General features: G+C 33.5%; 1 protein-coding gene across 4 annotated transcripts in view; it reads left to right on the top strand.

Moving 5' to 3' along the window:
• PCLO (piccolo presynaptic cytomatrix protein) overlaps positions 1–18,467 on the top strand; it is a 375,574-nt gene that overhangs the window by 262,449 nt on the left and 94,658 nt on the right. The window contains exons 11-13 of one of the 4 annotated variants that reach the window (XM_046669722.1): positions 14,470–14,578; positions 15,118–15,185; positions 16,430–16,644. In XM_046669722.1, coding sequence (XP_046525678.1) covers positions 14,470–14,578; positions 15,118–15,185; positions 16,430–16,644 — 392 coding nt within the window. Of the gene's footprint in view, positions 1–419; positions 509–13,704; positions 13,780–14,469; positions 14,579–15,117; positions 15,186–16,429; positions 16,645–18,467 lie in introns of those variants that run through there. The other 3 variants (XM_046669723.1, XM_046669725.1, XM_046669726.1) reach the window with 3 other exon arrangements.

The raw sequence follows: 18,467 nt of genomic DNA, 5'->3' as shown, positions 1-18,467 counted from the left end.
TCAAGAAATGAGTTCGTCTTTGTCCGTATGCTGTTCTGTGAGGAAATGTGCCGGTATCATAAATTCTAATTCATGGATATTTGTAAATTCTTAGTTTCTAGTTGTTTCAATGTAGGTGATGTGGTCCAGCTAGCTAGCTCGTCTTAAAGATGAATTGACAGGGTTTCTGGCAAGAAGACACTGTTGGATTTATGGCAGAGAATCAGCGGTTGGAGTGAAAGTGAGGTTAGCTGTTTTTGGAGTGGTGGTTTTGATTTTAGAAGTTGGCCTCTCTAATTCCCTTTCATGGAGAAGTCTATAGCAGAAGAACTTATTCCAGTAGTATTATTAGAAGACACACTCCTGTGTAACTTAAGGGAGAATATTCCTAGGCAAGAAAGTCTCTATTTCTGCTTATGCTTTTTTGGCATATGTTACAGATGGCATGGCAGTGATCAAGGTTGGCGATCAAGAAACACACCACACAGATGAGTGAGCTTCCTTGTTCTTGTTCCAGGGGGATTACCAGGTACGAATTGGTCATTAGCATGAGATTTCTCAAAATTCCCACAAGCTGGTGTGTCCAGTACATGTGACACAAGATCGTATTTTACGTTGATGCAAAGATTTTCTAATAAATATTTAGGAAACTATCTTCTGGAAAGAAAAATATAAATTTTGGGTACCTAGACTGGTAGGTTGTAGTATTTTTCAGATGCAGTGATATCATACTTACCTTGTCAGGATAGTAATGATTAGCCATATTACCAGGGCAAAGAAAGATATTTCTCTTATTTATTTTTAAATTTATCAGAGGAAAATTATGTTTGAGTAGACATTTCTTGATAGGGACATTAAGAAAACTTAATAATAGCACTGTTTTACACATTTTTTGTATGCATAATACTCCAAATCCTAATTTGATTTCTTTTATCCACAGGGATGGCATACCTTGAAATATTTATGTATGCTTAGGTGCTATTGCTTCTTGAGAAACAATTCTTTCTGTACTTAAATTTCTGGATTTGTCTACTTAATATGCCACAGAACAGGCCATACTTTGTGTGTGTGTGTTAACTTGGTGTGGTTATTTTGGAAGCAAGGATGCTGAGCTTTCTCTTGAATATCCATACCAAATCTTCAACAAGCCAATGCTTTAGCATCTTCGATATGTAGAGAGAATGTTCTAAAAGTCAGATAAGGATTTAAATTCAGCTTTTGTACTTACTGCCAGGATAAATTGTTTAACTTTTACTACCTTGGTGTTCCCAGTTGGGAAATTGGGCTAATAATAGTCTTTGCAAAATTATGAGACTTATAAATAATATATAAGAACCATATACCATAGCATTTGGCATACTGTTTCACATAAATGATGAAAAGAGTGTGCTTACTTTCACTTTGGAGATCTTTGATGGCAAGAAGATTATTTGCTATATTAAGCTTGAATTCTGTGTCCCTTATATCTGTACATGCTTTAATAACTGACAGTTGACTATGGTCAGTTCTGAGCTCAGAGGTGCAGGGACATGGAATATTCCTAATGGAAAAAGCAGAAAACTTGAAGTCAGAAGACTCTGAATTAAGCCATCTTCATGACTTTAGGCAAGTTACTTACGTTCTCCGAGTCTCCTTTTATCTCCTCTGTGCAATTAAGTTTTAAGACCTATCTCACAGGGTTAACAATGAGTATGTAAGGAGCTGATGTATTTTGCGTACTTTGTTAACTATAAAGCACTAGACTAGCTAGAGAAGCTATTTTGTTAAGGATAGATGAAATTATTTTCATAGATAACAATCTTATAAAGTTCAGTCTTCTTTTAGGGGGACATTGAACTGCTAGAGGTATCTGCTATAATGGTATATCATTTTAAATATATGGCCTGAATAAATTTTAAAAAATTATAATGCCTTAAGTGATTAAACCATTTCTCATGTAAATCTATCACCTCCTAACTATAAAATCATAGTTTTGGTTAATCTTTTTAAGGCTTCTAAATTTTTCTTCTTATCAGCAGTATGTTAATCAGTAAACTTCATGCTCTGATTAAAATCTATGGACATACATACAATGAATATCTGTTCATGTAACCTTCATGGTCTGTTAGTCACTGAAAACACACCTTGTTAGTGAACAGAATTGTGACATTGGTGTCAGATGCCTGACTCTGAGTGTCTGGACCAATCTTTCTCATCAATTCCTTTTGTGTGTGACTTTAGTCAAATCACAGAAACTCACTGGGTCTTCAGCATTAAACATAAGGGATCCTCTACAAGACCCTTCTATAACGCTTATGTATGAGACACTTTACCTCTCCAAAGGTATAAGGGAGAGATTCAACCTTGAGAAGAAACATAGTCAAAGATTTGGAAGCGGGGTATAAGACAGCAGTATGGGAGCCATAGGAAGCTAGGTATGTTACATAAAATGGAAATTTATGCACTAGAATTAATAATGTGAGAGTAATTACATAGTATGAAAGAAGAAATGAGATCAGAATGGATAAATCATAACACTAATGAAACGAGTCTCAGATCTTCTCTGTCACTTGTACAGGCTCCTTGCAAGGCTTACAGGAAGTTCTAAGAAATATGTGATATACATGGCATTTGTCAGGTTTTTAACATTGTAATTGTTGTGCTTTCTTTTGTCCTTTTAACAGATATTCACTTGTATCTAATTTTTTCTTCATAATTTTATATTTTTTCTTAAAATTGTGGAAGCTTCAGCTCTCATAAAACTTGAATTCATCCCTGCATGAGTTATTGTGGGTTTTTTTTTCCAGTTTCATTGAGAAATAATTGAAATACATCATTGTATAAGTTTAAGGTGTACAGCATGATAGTTAGGTTGATATATATTGTGAAATGATTACCACAATAGATTTAATTAACATCCATCATCTCATATAGATACAATAAAAAGAAAAGAAAAACAATTTCTCCTTGTGATGAGATCTCCTAGGATTTACCTTCTTAACAACTTTCCTATATATCGTAAGGCAGTGTTAGCTATAGTCATCATGTTGTACATTGAATCCCTGGTATTTATTTATCTTATAACTGGAAGTTTGTACCTTTTGACTACCTTTCTCTAACTCCCCCTCCCACCACCCACACCTCTGATAACCACAAATCTGATCTCTTTTTCTATGAGTTTGATGGGGCTTGTTTTTGGTGGTTTGGGGATCGGGAGGTTCCACATATAAGTAAGATCATATAGTATTTGTCTTTCTGTTGACTTACTTCACTCAGCATAATGCCTTCAAGGTCCATCCATGTTGCTGCAAATGGTAGGATTTCCTCAATTTCTATGGCTGAATAATATTTCATTGCATATATATATATACCACATCTTGTTTATCCATTCATCCATCGATGGACACTTAGAATGTTTCCATGTCTTGGCTATTGTAAATAATGCTGCTACGAACATGGGAGATGATGTTTCTTATTGGAGAAGGACACTGAGGTACTTAATGCAGAATTATAAGAACTTATTGGTGTGTAGGAGTAATATACAGAAAAGGCAGATGGAGGTGATAAACAGGGAATTCAGAGAGAAGATTGTTGTGAAGGAGTAGAGGTGAGAATATTAGGAATACTGGAAATAATGAAGAATGCAAATGGATAAAAACATTTATTCAGTAACTACTCTGTACAGATATATCCTAGAATGATATGATTCTACCTTGCTTTCAAAATGCCTACAGCCTAGATGGACAGTGAATAGAAGATATTCATTGTGGAGGAAAAGTTTGCTCAGGGTCTGAATGACTAAAATATAAAATAAATCTGAAGAACTAGAAGAAAGATACCTTTAAGGAAGGAAAATCCATCTCTTTAATGAATTTTTGGGGGGTGATGTATGTTTTCTTTTAGTTTCAGTGAGAGAAATATAGAAATGTAGAATATATTGGTTGATTCTACATGCATTAGAACCAATGGAGCTTACACATATGCCTCCTCCCATCCTAAAGAATTCCAGGTAACTTTCAGGTAATTTCTAAGAGCTTCTACTAATGTAAGATGAGAAGCTGCTGGGCTGACACAAGCTGACTGACATTTATATAGAATCACTCTGACCGTTGTAACTAGAATAGTTTGAAGGAGTAAAGGGTAGAAAGAAGGAGAGCAGTTAGGAAGCTATAGAAATAACCCAGGCATAAGATGTGGCATTCAGACCAAAGCGGGAACAGGGGACATGGTGATAAATGACTATATCATGTATATATAAATAATACAACATGTATGGTAAATTTCAGCTCAATGGAAATGACCTCAATATGTTATTTGTTCCTGTATACAGCATTCAAATTTAGTAAGCCAAAAGTCACTCAACCATTTTTTAACTGGTTCAATCCCTATATAACATAAGAAACCTACTGAGTATTTAACATCCAAGTCTTAAATCTTGTTTCCAATTAATATAATAAAGATATATTTTTAATAGAAATCATAAAACTTACATGTATATTTGTATGGTTCTACAGGTGGCAGCTCAAATATTTTTTATTATCATTTGCAGTTTGCATCTCAGTAAGACAAAAGATGACCAAAAGCCACAGTTATGAATGTTTATGATGGAAAGTCACTCTGTAATATTTCTTTGTATGTGAAAATTATGTCTCTGTCAGTATCACCTTAAGTATTTGGGGAGGAAATATGAATAAAATCTCTCTCACTATTTTATAGTGCTTAGATAGTTTGCATTAATGGATTTTGAAAAAGTAGATTTAAATATTATTGATTTGAATAACATTCTCGCCAATCCCATTTTTTCAGCATGACGGTATTTTCTGAAAATAACGTTAAATGTAAAAATGTATAATCAGTTGCTGTTTGGAATTCCTGTCTTCTTAACCAGTGTTCTGGCTTCCAGTCTGTCTCTGCCTTCATTTGTTCATTCATTCGGCAAACATATGTATATATGGATATAGAAATTCACAGGACATAAGTGGAGCCAATTACACAAATGAATAATTTAAAATAAAGTGTGTTGAGTGTAACAATAAAAATATGTACAAATTACAGAGAAAACCTGAAAGAAGCTGACACTAATCTGCTGAAAGTGGGAGCAACATAAGGGAAGAAAGGCATACACCCTCTTCAAACCACAGAATTTTATTAAAATGATAATTTGGTTGTTGTAAACTTTTCCCCTCATGTCTTATATTATCAAATGAATTAAGCCTAAGTTCAATGCGACCTACAAGGCCTTTCATAACGTACGCCAATCCTTTCAAACTCATGCTCATCTATCCCACTCCCATTTCTCAGCGCCCCACCCACCAGCCCCACTGGGGGCCTCTAATCTTGGAGCCGCAATCATGGTTACCTTCTGTGAGCATGTGTTCATGAGGTTCCTACACCTTAGTAGAAGAAATCATGTCAGAAATCATAAGTGGTTGATATTAGTGACCTAGAATCTAGTCCTGTCTTTGACACTCACTCACTAAATGTTTGTGGACTTGATGTGGTTAGTTTTCTCATAATTAAATGCATTCATTTATATTGGTTATATACTTAAATCTAAGATATTAGCCATAAACATAGCCAAAACTTTATAATTAGATATTCTATGTATCTTAAACAGAAAAGAAGCCATTAGCAGGACAATATTCCTGAACTTACATGAGGAATCAGGAGACCTGGCCTTTTGCACTACTACTAAATATGATTTCTAAAGCTGAGGTTTCACATCTGTGAAATTAGGGATAGTTAAACTTACCCTGCCTATTTTACTGGATTGGTGTAAAGATAAAAAGATAAAGAGAAAAAGTGGGCAAAATACTTTTGTAAAAAAAAAAAAAAGTCATGTATTGGTACTATTAACACAGCAAAATGGGTCTAATTTTATTCCTTTAAATCAAAAAGACTTCTTATAATCAGACGATACAGACATGAAAATCCTTTGTAATTCGTCTAGAATATATTGCCATTATTTTGTTATGGTTGTAATCATGTTTACTTATAAGGTAGGGGAAATAATTTCTCTATATGAGTTTTAGAGAGCTGGAGGGGAAATAGTTGAGTTTTATTCTAAATTTGTTAGCAGATATTGCTGTTAAACTGTTTTCTTCTTAGTTCTGGTTTTTTAATGGAAAAATCAATTCTTGTACTATGTTGTATACACTATGCCTCTGTGAGTTTGACTATTATGTACCTTATAGGAAAGGAATCATGCAGTATTTGTCCTTCTGCGACTGGATTATTTCACTTAGTATAATGTCCTAAAGGTTCATTCAAGTTGTCTCATATTACAGGATTTCTTCCTTTTCAAAGGGTGAATAATACTCCACTGTATGTATAAACCACATTTTCTTCATCTATTCATCTATCAATGGATATTAAGGTTATTTCCACATTTTGGCTATTGTGCATAGTGCTGCAATAAACATAGGAGTGCTACTATCTCTTCAAGATCCTTATTTCAATACTTTTCAATAAATACCGAGAAATAAGATTGCTAGATCATGTGGTAATTCTATTTTTAATTTTTAGGAAACTTCATACTATTTTCCGCAGTGCGTGGACCATTTTGCATTCCAACCAGCAGAGTGAAGGGTTCCAATTTCTCCACTCCTTACCAACACCTATTATCTTTTGTTTTTTTTAATAATAGCCATCCTAACAGGTGTGAGAGGATATCTCATTGTAGTTTTGGGTTGCATTTCCCTGATGATCAATAACATTGAGCAATCATTCCTACATTATTTTCCCTTCCAGCAGTACTGAGCATAATTTTCCATCAATGTGGCTATAGAAATGTGGTATTGGCTTTTTTTCTGGGAGTGGAGTGGAGTGGAGAAAAGAGATGAGAAGAGGATTAGATTTTTTTCATTTCTACTTGTTATTGTTTCCAATAAAATTGTAATATAAAATGATATATTATACAACTTTCTGTTTGTTCACTAATGTCTTCAATTTTTGCATGCCCAAGACTTCAAATGATATTGTCATATAGATAATAGATAATTAATGCAGTTTCTAAATTATCTTTATTTATTGTAATTAAAATGAAATTGTGAATAATGTCTGTGTTCTTTGTGCTAGATTTTACGTATTTGAACGTTGTTAATATTCATTTGGGCTAGGATGTAGGTTTAGTTGGCTTAAGTTGAATGAATTTTCCTGTTTACTGATACTGACACTGGCCTGAGAGACAGTTAGATGGAGTTCATATTCTGCACTACCGTTAACTGTATGATGTCAGAAAAGCTTTGTCACATCATGTTTCACTTTCCTAATGTGTTATAAAACACTAAAACTAGAGCACCTACAAAAATCTTGCTTGCTTTATAACAAGTCTATAAAATAGTTGTGATGTACTTTTACAAAACATTTGATTCACGTAATCCTCTTTCAATGACCTTTTTATTATTGACCATTAATTCTGCAAAATATGTGGTAATCTATTTTTTATACTTTACAATTTTTTATGATTGGAGCTAAATCTATTCTAGATCTGTGAGTGTAGAAGTCACTGATTGTAAATACTTTCAATGTACTCAGACCTAGAAAAGCAGTATGGGTAAGCTCAGACAGTTCAACTGTAGTCTTTGGTATTTCTTAGATACTTTTCTATTCAAAATGTTGTAAGAATTTTCTAATATGTAAATTAATTGCATTTGAGAATTTATATATGCAGGCCATACTTTGATGATTTTAATTGCTTATTCTTCACAAAAATTGTGAGTGAAAGAAGAAACACGGAAAGTGAACTGCTCAAGATCACATCCCAAATTAATGACAGTTTCAAACAGAGAATTGAACTTCTCCAATTCTGAGCTATTTGAAAATATATTCCAGCTGTATAACACTTCTCTAGAGAACTCTTGTCATAGTCTGCTCAAGGATGGAAATGGAGTATATTATCATAGCATAGACTTTTGCTTCACAGTCTGTTTTGTTTATATTGGGCTTGTGTTTACTCAATATAAAATATTCAACAGCTGGAAGCAAAAAAGTAGAAAGTTACTGCAAATCTATATATATATGTTTAATAACTACTGAAATTTGGAAGAATATGCATTTATAAAATTTACGTCAAAAACTCTAATGAATTTGTGGCCAGTCTGGTGGCCCAGTGGTTAAGTTTACACATTCCGCTTTAGTGGCCCGGGGTTCACCCTTTCCAATCCTGTGTGTGGACCTATGCACTACTTGGCAAGCCATGCTGTGGCAGGCATCTTACATATAAAGTAGAGGAAGATGGGCATGGATGTTAGCTCAGGGCTAATCTTCCTCAAAAAGAAAAAAAAACTCTAATGAGTTTAATTCTATTATCTTTGTACTATGAAAGGAAGAAATTGTGACATATCAAATATCTTTAAAATGTATATTTTAATAGAGTAAAATTTTGGTATTTTAGATTGAAAGCAACTTTGAGTTTAAATGTCATTAGCACCAGGTATTTTGTCTATTAGGCATGTAAATTTAAACCAAATTTAGATTCAAATCGCAGATTGGATGTTTCATGCCAGAGTTAACTACCTGGGAGCAATTGTAGCAGTGCCCAGAGAAGATAGCCCAGGTAGAGTGATACCACAGGAGCCCTGGGGAGCCAAGGCCAGACGGAAGAACCTGAATAACTGCCACTAAGGGTAGTGAGAAAACGTGAGGGATGCAAAAAAGAAAAATTAGATAATGCAGTTCCTAGGCTTGAAAAGTTTAGTATATATGGAAGGAAAAATTATAGATAAGGAAAATAATTAAAAACAATATGGAAATTTCAGAATTCTAACATATTTATTAAATTTCTCATAGAAACCTGTAGCTCAAAACGTATTTTCATAAATTGTAAACAATTGTTTTGTTTTTCATTCTGTCATAGTCATAGTATTCTCTACATCATAGAGTGGAAATTAACTAAAACAGTGATCTAGCAAGTCTAGTCTCCCTTGAGGAAGCCAAGGATGGTTACTTGCTAAAAGGTCACAACGGTTGGTAAATATTCAAGCTAAATGTGAATATAATTTGATTATGGAGAAAAGAAAGTATCAGCAGTCAACTACCAGCAGCACATTGGTTCATAAAACAAATTTCTGATAGATAAAATATTTATCTTTCTGAAAATAGTGCATATGCTCTTTATTGAAAGATTTGATTTTTTAATGCTAAGTATCAGACAGACACGCATGCACGCACGCACATACACACACACACAGACAGCTGTATTTGAAAGCATTATTAGAATTATTGGGTAAAAAAACAATTATAGGCGGCCAGCCCCATGGCGTAGTGGTTAAGCTTGGTGTGTTCCACTTCAGGAGCAAGTTCGCTGGTTCAGATCCCGGGCGCGGACATACACCACTCATCAATCATGCTGAGGCCCACGTGCAAAATAGAGGAAGACTGGCACAGATGTTAGCTCAGGGTTAACCTCAAGCAGAAAGAAAAAGAGGAAGATTGGCAACAGATGTTAGCTCAGTGCAAGTCTTCCTCACCGAAAAATCAAAAAACAAAAACAATCATTTTATGTAGTCTTTTTAGCAATTCAGACTCCTTTACAGTAAAATGAAATTCAGATTATCTTCATTACAGTTTATCCCTGGAGACAGTGTCCTAGTTAATGGAAATTTTTCTTATGCCCTATTCAAGTTCTGAGGTCATTTTAAACTTATAACTTATTCAGGTGGCTCAGAGAATCTTAGGATTCCCTACAACTGTCTAAGGATACCCATCGAGTGGGAACTGGAGAATGAGGAGAAGGAGAGCAGGTAGATGGAACCTGCTTCAGTGAAAATAGCTCCATTTTTATATGTTTTGTATACTGAAGCCCTATTTTAAGTTTTGTTTGAACTGTGCGTTCCAAGAGTAAAAATAATAGCAGTAATAATCACAGTGACAAAAACGGCGGTATTATTATGAGATTAGGTCTTCAACAAGATACTTTTCAGTCTTAAAATTTTATACTTTAGATGAGTTTCCTCAGGAAAATATATCTAGATTTTGAATGTCTTACCGTGATTGAGGGTGTCTCCTTTGTCCTGTAAATAAGCAGGACACTATTCCAATACTATTTTTTTCCTTTACCAAAGATTCCCTCCCTCCATTCTTTGCTCCTTTTCCTTTTTTCCTTTCTTCCATCCTTCTTTCTTTCCTTCCTTTCATATTAATGCATAAATAGGTTAAAATTGTAAAATATAAAAAATAATAAAATCTGTCTATCTATGTATTGCCCTTATTTTAACACTGCCTAACTTGCAACTGAATGAGTAATTAGTATAACTGATGTGGACAAGGTATTGGACCCCTGAAACTCACTTGCAGGGTTTGTTCGCTGTTTGGAAAGCCAGGGCAGAGGCTCAGTTCAGCTGAGCTGCTGCTAGTTTATAAAGGATTCTTGCGAGCAGATATCCAAACTTAGGAAATTAATCTATAGTCATGGTTAATAATATGAGTGGATAAAAGGTGTAAAACAATAACTTACAAATAATTTCTTATATGCATATATATTGTTGGTTAAATTTGTTTGTTTTGTCTTGTTTTTCACCCCAGCCGCATCAGATTCTCATTTCATAGCACTCCAGCCTCGCTGATTCATGTAAGGTCCCCTCCTCAGTGTGTGTGTGGTTTTTTTTGTTTGGTTGGTTGTTTATTCATTCATTTATTAATATCATTCATTTTCTTTTATCTCATTTTCTTTTCCTATTTCCTTCTTCCCTCTAAGAGCAACTATTATAATTTAGGTGATATCTGTTATTTATATAATACGTAATGTCAATTTCTAAGACTATCACTGTAATGTACAGGAATGTCATTGCACTGTAGAGCAGATCCTGTTTCTCACTTGTGTTTACTTGGCAAATGATTTTAAGATGGATCCACCTTTGGTGTTAACACCTGATCTGGTCTATTTCCTGCAACCTCTGCTGAATGTATTCACATGAGCATTTACTACACACTCGTTGTCCGTTTGTCCTGATACCACCACCTCCTCACACATAGATACTCAAGAAGAAGATTTCTGAGTCATAGAGTGTACATGCGCTTAATGTAATGATGTTCTGCTGCATTGCCCTCCAGAGTGGTCGCACCTATCTGCATTCTCATCAAAATAATTACATGTTTATAAATTGTAAACAAGCAGTTGTTTTATTTTTCATCCTGACATAGTCGTAATAGTCTCACATCATAGAGTGGGGATAAAGTTAACAACTATCTAACAAGTATAACCTCATCTGAAGTCAAGATCCCCTAATCCCACATCTTGGTCAACACATAGTATTTTCTGACTTTCCAACTTTTTGCAATATGATGAGAGTTAAGTAAAATGTCATTATTGCTTTAATTTGCACTTTCTAATCACTAATGAGTCTGAGCTTTTCTTCATGTACTTATAACACTTTTGAATTTCCTTCTCCATTGTCTTCATTTTGCTCATTGCCAAGATTTTATTCCTAGCAGAGTATCATTTTTGTTAATTTTTGTAACAGCATAAAATATTAGACACAAAGATGGTGATCAGCACAAAGGTGATGAATTGTGTAGTGCCTGCCACATTCTAGGTGCTGAAAAAATATTTGTGGAATAAATAAATAGAATTCATGAGCTTCTGTGTGATATACGTTTGGATATACAGTAACCTATAAGATTTCAACTGTTAACTTAATAATTTTAATCCAGAAGATGTTTTTTAATTAATGGTAAATACTAAATATAGACAAAGAAAGGACATACATGAAATTGTGTATTATAAAAGGAAGAATAACTTTTGCTGGTTTGAGGAGCATACAAAATTAAGTAATCCCAGAAGTTATAAAAACACATATTGACGATGTTTTATGTTTGTTCATTTTTTAAAATTCAAAAATTTTTTGAAATTCAAATTTTTTAATTTTCAAAATTTTTTAAAATTCAAAAATTACCTGATTATTGTCTTTTTTGTTTTGTAATAACCTGTTACGTATGAGATTTTGAGTAGCAAATCCTGTCATCACTGTTGCACATTCAGCAAAAATTCAGATTATCTTAGTTTTCCTATTAGAAGCTATTAGAACAGGCACTTTCTAGGGATATATTGAAGTATCATCTATACAGTCTCAAACTTGAACAATTATTGTGCATGTTGATATAATTTAAATATAAAGAAAATGTAAATGTTTTCTAATAATGCTAAATAATAAGTATAACCATTAATGTGTACACCATCTTCCAGGAATTATTTCTAAAACAAAATCAGAGTAAAAAGTTATCTTAACTGAATAGACCTATATTCAAATCTTAAATGATAAAATACTACTTCAGTGAACTTTCATGCAGTATGATCATTTTCAACAAATTTTTGTGTGAATTTTAAAATAGTTTATAGGACTTTATAATTAAATATGTTTCAAAGTATCATATTTGAAATCACGTCATACTTAATTCTCACAACTACTAAAATCATCTTATGAATTAATAAGGAGTGGTTTGTATATTCACTTGGTTATTTTAGTATGGTTCTTGTCGGGTCTGTAGGAAGTTGGAGAGGCAATGGAAAGGGGAGGTGTTATTACATGACTATTTTAAGTAGTCACATTCCCTGTAATGTCTGATAGTCACTGTTGAAACCAAGTCCAGATAAAAGAACTAGCAAAAAATTTTGAACAGCAATACTGCACCAACTCTGGTGGGAAACTGAGGGAGTGGAAAAGAAATTCAGCTGGTATATTATGGGACAGAGCAGATCATGTATTTCATGGTCTCAGGTCTCTATCCAGGCAAGACCCTAGCTATCTGTAAATTTTTTTTCAGCAATTTTATTAATTATTCTAAATGATTTTCACTTTTTTATGACTAGAAGCATTTTTCATTTCACTGGATAATTATGTTTTGTAAATTTGCCCCTTTATTTTGAGATGTAAAAAATGAGCAGGTAAATTCAAAAGAAAAAGCATGAAGATTATGCAGCTATTTCTTTTCATAAAATATGCTTCTGCAGAAAAGTGACAATGCAATTTCTGAACTATAACACCATTAATTTGTTTCAATTCAAAATCATCCGTTCATAAATGTACTCTTTCTCCTGACTAAAGAAAAGTGTGTTTTTCAGTGTGCTTTTCCTCTTTCAGTGTGATAAATTTTCCTTTAGTGGTATTATCACTGTCTTTTATGTAATTTTCTCATTTTATGTGTACAACAGCCTGGGATTGTTGAAATAAACCTAAGGCCCATCTGAAGATAAAGTTTTCTTGGAGTAAGTTATAGAAAAGTCATTCGTGTTTGTGTTATTGTGGGCATTTTTATGGACTTCTTTTTGCCATTTCACTGTAATAAAAGCATTTCCCTTACTTGTTTGCAACTGGAAATATGCTTTCCAATGTGTATTAAAAATCATTAAAACTTTTAAAGACTCAGTCATGCCATTTTAGAATTTCCCACAGGGCCAATGGTGAGCAATAGGGAATTTCACATGGGGATCTGTGAAGCTCATTGAACATCTAATTGTTCAACAGACATTTCTTTTTATTTAAATTATAGCTTTAGTTATGGCATACAGATTTTTTTTTTCGGGTAAAGCTGGTAGCATTCACAAATATTTGGGCACTATAACTTTGGATAGTTGTATCTAATTTATATTCAGCTCACATAGCCACATATTAGAACTATGTGATTCCTGCCAAATATGCACCCCTAAATTATTTTGACAGCTCATATAAAATGGACAAAAGAAACTAAATGTAAAATGTGGAAATATTAATTATAACTGCTTTTTTTGTATGAAAATTATCTTTCTAGATGGAGAAGAAGCATGAAATGCCCTGTAACCAATCCAGCAATACAATTTACAGGACCCAGTGCAAAATGAAAATGTAGGGCTCTTTGTTCAAATATTATTTTGAATTTTAAGATAACAGCAAAGCATTAAACCAAGCATGGGGACCTTCTGAGCTACTGCAGGCCACCTGCCCATGAAGCTGCCCTCCCTGTGACATTCCTGCTTCTTCCATTCAGGAATGTCTTCCATGCAGTGAAGAAAAAGAAACAAAGTAGAAATCTGTTTTATCTGAGCAAAGTTCAAGCTCTAACAATTTCTTAAGGGGAGCTTCACAGCAAAATCCTAATGACTTTTTTCTACTACTCCCATTCCTCAATAGAACATGGAAGTTTGCACTCTTCTAGTTGCTTGTCCCCATGGAAAAATTATGTTGGTGGTTGTAATTATTATTTTTTTCTACACAAAATTGGTCTAAGGAATATATATTCAATAATGTTTTCTTTATAGCAGTATGAACAGAATACATGTGTTTGATAATGTTTAATAGATTTTCAAAAGCAACAATTTGCATGTTGTATTAGATATATTTTGTGTGTTCAGGTAAGTTGATGCGATCAAGTTACGTATAGTTTTGGTATGAATGCTCCAGAGAACTTTGAACTGGTGTTCTTTGACACGGTGCGCTGAGTTGGTTTTTAAATGCAAAGCAATGTCTTCTATGCCCTGTGGACCCAGACTAGAAATAGCACACATGTTTTATTTTATAATTGAATTTGTCTTTTCAGGGATGCAAGTATTGGAATGGAATGGAATTCCTTTAACTTCTAAAACATATGAAGAAGTGCAGAGTATCATTAGTCAGCAAAGTGGGGAAGCAGAGATATGTGTAAGACTGTGAGTTTTTCCCCATCTTTTTGTTTCCATTTTTTGGCTATTCATGGCTCTTTTAATTTAAAAGTGTTAAGGTGGAACCTTTGCCAGTCAGCAAAATTTTCTGTAATTAGACAATAAAGTGAATACAAGTTTTATAGATTTCTTGTTCAGAATCTAAGTTTAAAGCATAGAAAGAATTCAGCTAATTTTGTTTCTGATTGTGTCAATAGCTCTCCCCTTTCATGTTTTATTGAAACATGCTTCATTTAGATGAAAGCCTAAACCCGTTTAGATTTCATGGATGTGTATAGTGTTTCAAATGAATTTACATTTAATCCATAAAGATTTCACCTTAAATGATCATTTTTATCAGCTGACTTTTAACAGCACTGCAAATATATATTTGGTTAGAAGGGTGAGCATGCTTTGAAATTGCTTTCTATCATTAACCACTTATCATTTTCCTACTGAAAAAAAATATTCAGGGTAGTTGGAAAAAACGGGCCTTTTGTCTCAGGCTTCCTCAATTTCTTTCTCAATTTTTTTGTTTTAATTTTTAGGGACCTCAATATGCTATCAGATTCTGAAAATCCCCAGCACCTGGAACTTCATGAAGCACCAAAAGCCGGTAGGTGAAAGCAATCTGCTTTCAACTGCAGGTAAAGAAGTACAGGTGGTTGTAGAGGCAGATGGAGCCGCAGATGAAGATAGACATAAACAACAATACAGGCAAAAATAAAGTCATAGATACATAGATGTTCACATACTTATGTATTTGAAAACAACGTCAAAAGCATTGTAGGGCCCAACCCCTTGGTCTAGTGGTTAAGTTTGGCACACTTCACTTTGGCGACCCAGGTTTGCAGGTGCAGATCCCGGGCGCAGACCTACACCACTCCTCAGCCATGCTATGGCAGCGACCCACATGTAAAGTGGAGGAAGACTGACACAGATGTTAGCTCAGGACTAATCTTCTTCAGCTAAAAAAAGCACTGTTGCTACATTTTTAGAATTCTAGGGAAACATATTTGCATGATAGACCCATTAAAGAAATTCATATGAAGTTCATTCTGTGTCAGTTCACATTTTTAATTCTTTAAAATTAAATTCATTCCATCACAGTAATCCAAGGAGCCATTTGTTTTTGGTTTATATAGTTCTTAGATAATACTTGATTCTTTTTATCATAACTGGGTTTGAAACACTTATTCCTGAACCTTTTGATTGCCTTTTTATAATAAATAAAAATCAACATGTAATTTCATAATATACGATGAAACATATTTAACTCTTTGTTAGATAACAAATATAGTCTACAAATTTAGATCAATTATAAGATTAAAAATATCACTCATTCCTTTGTTTAACACATATTTATTTAGCACTTCCTATGTTACAGGCCAGCACTGAGTCTGGGTTACTACACCAAACAGAACAGACCAAGGCCTGTAGAATTTTCATACAACTATAAATGTAAACGTACTCTTTGAAGTTTCCCCCTTAGAGAAAGGGACATGTAAGATTTAGAGAGGGAAAAATAGCCAATCATACAAGTTAAGTCCCTGTGAATAAAATAGAATATTTTATCATTCATACATACAGTTCTGCATATAAAACATTAAAAACATTTTTCCTAAGATGCAATGGGAACCTCAATTTCCCTCTGTAATTCAGCAGTCTTTCACTCTTCTCTGAGCCTTCTAGACTTTAGATAAAGATACATAAAGGTACAATTGTGTTTGTTTATTTTAAAAAATTTAGCCTGTTTTATAAGTAATATTTTGACTTTGTCATCTAGATCTCAAATAAGTCCCATTGTATTAAGTACCTATTAAGCTGGGAAATATGTAAAGCCATTTCATTTTGTTATAGTGGATAAAGCGAAATCCCCAGGGGTTGATCCTAAGCAGTTGGCAGCAGAGCTCCAGAAGGTTTCACTACAACAGTCACCACTGGTTCTGTCTTCCGTCGTTGAAAAAGGATCTCACGTTCATTCAGGTCCTACATCAGCAGGATCCAGTTCCGTTCCCAGCCCTGGGCAACCAGGGTCACCTTCAGTGAGCAAAAAGAAACATGGCAGCAGCAAGGTGAGAAGCGTTCAATGTGACCTGTAGTTACTTATTTTCTAGCTCCTTATTCAGTCTAGGAGATAGGAAATACAGTATCATTTTCTAAGGGTTTATTTTTGTGGTTTCTCATTTCCTAATGATCTATTGAAACAAAAACATTTTTCCATTTCCAAGTATGTAACGGGTCAAGATGTACCATGATGATGTGTTTCTACATTTCTTAAAATATTTTAGTAGTTATTATTATGAAGAACTTGAAAAATTGTTTGATGCTTCATATCTCCTGCTTCTTTTTCTTTGCTGTTGTTGCATAAATCTGAGCCTCTTTTGTGTATTGAATATTAGTTTTGCATCTTTTTGGAAACATGAGATATATATTAAATTAGATTTTCCAACTTAAATAAAAAGTAAAAGAGACACAAAGATAAGGAGAATTTAGGACAATAAGAAACAAAGAAAAACAATAACATTCTTGCCATTTTGAATTTTATCCCTAATTCCATACTAATAAATTTTTCTTGAAGCAAATCTTCATTTGAAACCAGTGTTTCCAAAAGTATTATTTCAAAGTTGCTGAGGAATCAAAAGAGAACATAGAATTAATTTTTAACCTAATAAGAGCAGATGAAATAGAGACAATGTGTAATATTTCTCTCATAGATTTGATTCTTAATAGAGAAACTCTCCTCATGGTTGATAAATACATTGGAAAAAGTATTCTTTTGTTTAATGTGAATAAAGGTTTTTCTTTATATGTTGAGACATACAGGAGGGATAGGCTATCCATGAGTAAAGTGGACTTCAGAAAACAAAATGTGTTTTCCTTAGTATAAAAACATAGCAGATGTCACCAAAAATCCCTTTTATTCAGAAGCAAACAACAAAGGTAGGATGATTTTGATCACTGCATCATAAAATGACTTGTTCCAAAATAAATATAGCAAAGCTTCACTAAGAATAATTTCGAGGATAGTTACACTAAATTTCACAATAAATTTTTACACAGCTATATTTTACCACATGCAAGTATGTGTTAATTTTGAAGAATTATCTCATGGACACTCTGTTTTAATAATTATTTTTAAATAATTTGTATATTAGTCAACTAAAATACAACATAATTAATACTGTTTTCTGTTTTTTAGATGTTTTCATGTTATATAAATATAATTTGAAAGCATTTGAAGATAATTTCGTCTTATATTTGGCAATTACTATCTCCCGTAATATTGTTTATTTTTTTCATGTTCTTACATTTTTCCTATATTCACTAGTTGTTTAACCACTGCTTGTTAGGTACTATGATAAAGGGTGGGGCACGAAATAAATCCAAGAGTCCTTAACCTGAAATACAAACCTAAAAGATTTTGGATTTTAGAGATGTTTCTCATATTAGCTATAAAATGCAGGTTCTGAGTTTCCTTTTATTTCATTCTTAATCTCTCTTTTTAGTTAATCTCAGCCACTATGTGCCTTCAAACATCATTAGTATGCTTACTATTTCCAATTTTATTTTTGGCTGAGACCTATCTCTTGAATTACGAACTAATATTTCTAGTTCCTTTCTCAACATCTCCACCTAGGAGACCTAAATACGTGACAGGTCTGCTAGCAAAGTTTCCAAACCAAGCACATTATAGTTCTACAAATCTATCATCCTGATATTTATTATTTCAGCAATTGACATCACCATCCTCCCAAGAAATTAAGCATAAACTTAGGAGAGAATACCATTGCCTCTTCTTTCCTCTTCACTCACATTGCCTAATCAGTCACTGAATCTTAATCCTGCGAGTTCTAATTTTCTAATAATTCTCTGGTAATTTTCTGTTTTCTCCGAA

This window comes from Equus quagga, chromosome 8 (assembly GCF_021613505.1).
Source record: "Equus quagga isolate Etosha38 chromosome 8, UCLA_HA_Equagga_1.0, whole genome shotgun sequence".
NCBI lineage: Eukaryota > Metazoa > Chordata > Mammalia > Perissodactyla > Equidae > Equus > Equus quagga.
The sequence above is the reverse complement of the archived record's forward strand: the minus strand, read 5'-3'. Positions and strand labels throughout refer to the sequence as shown.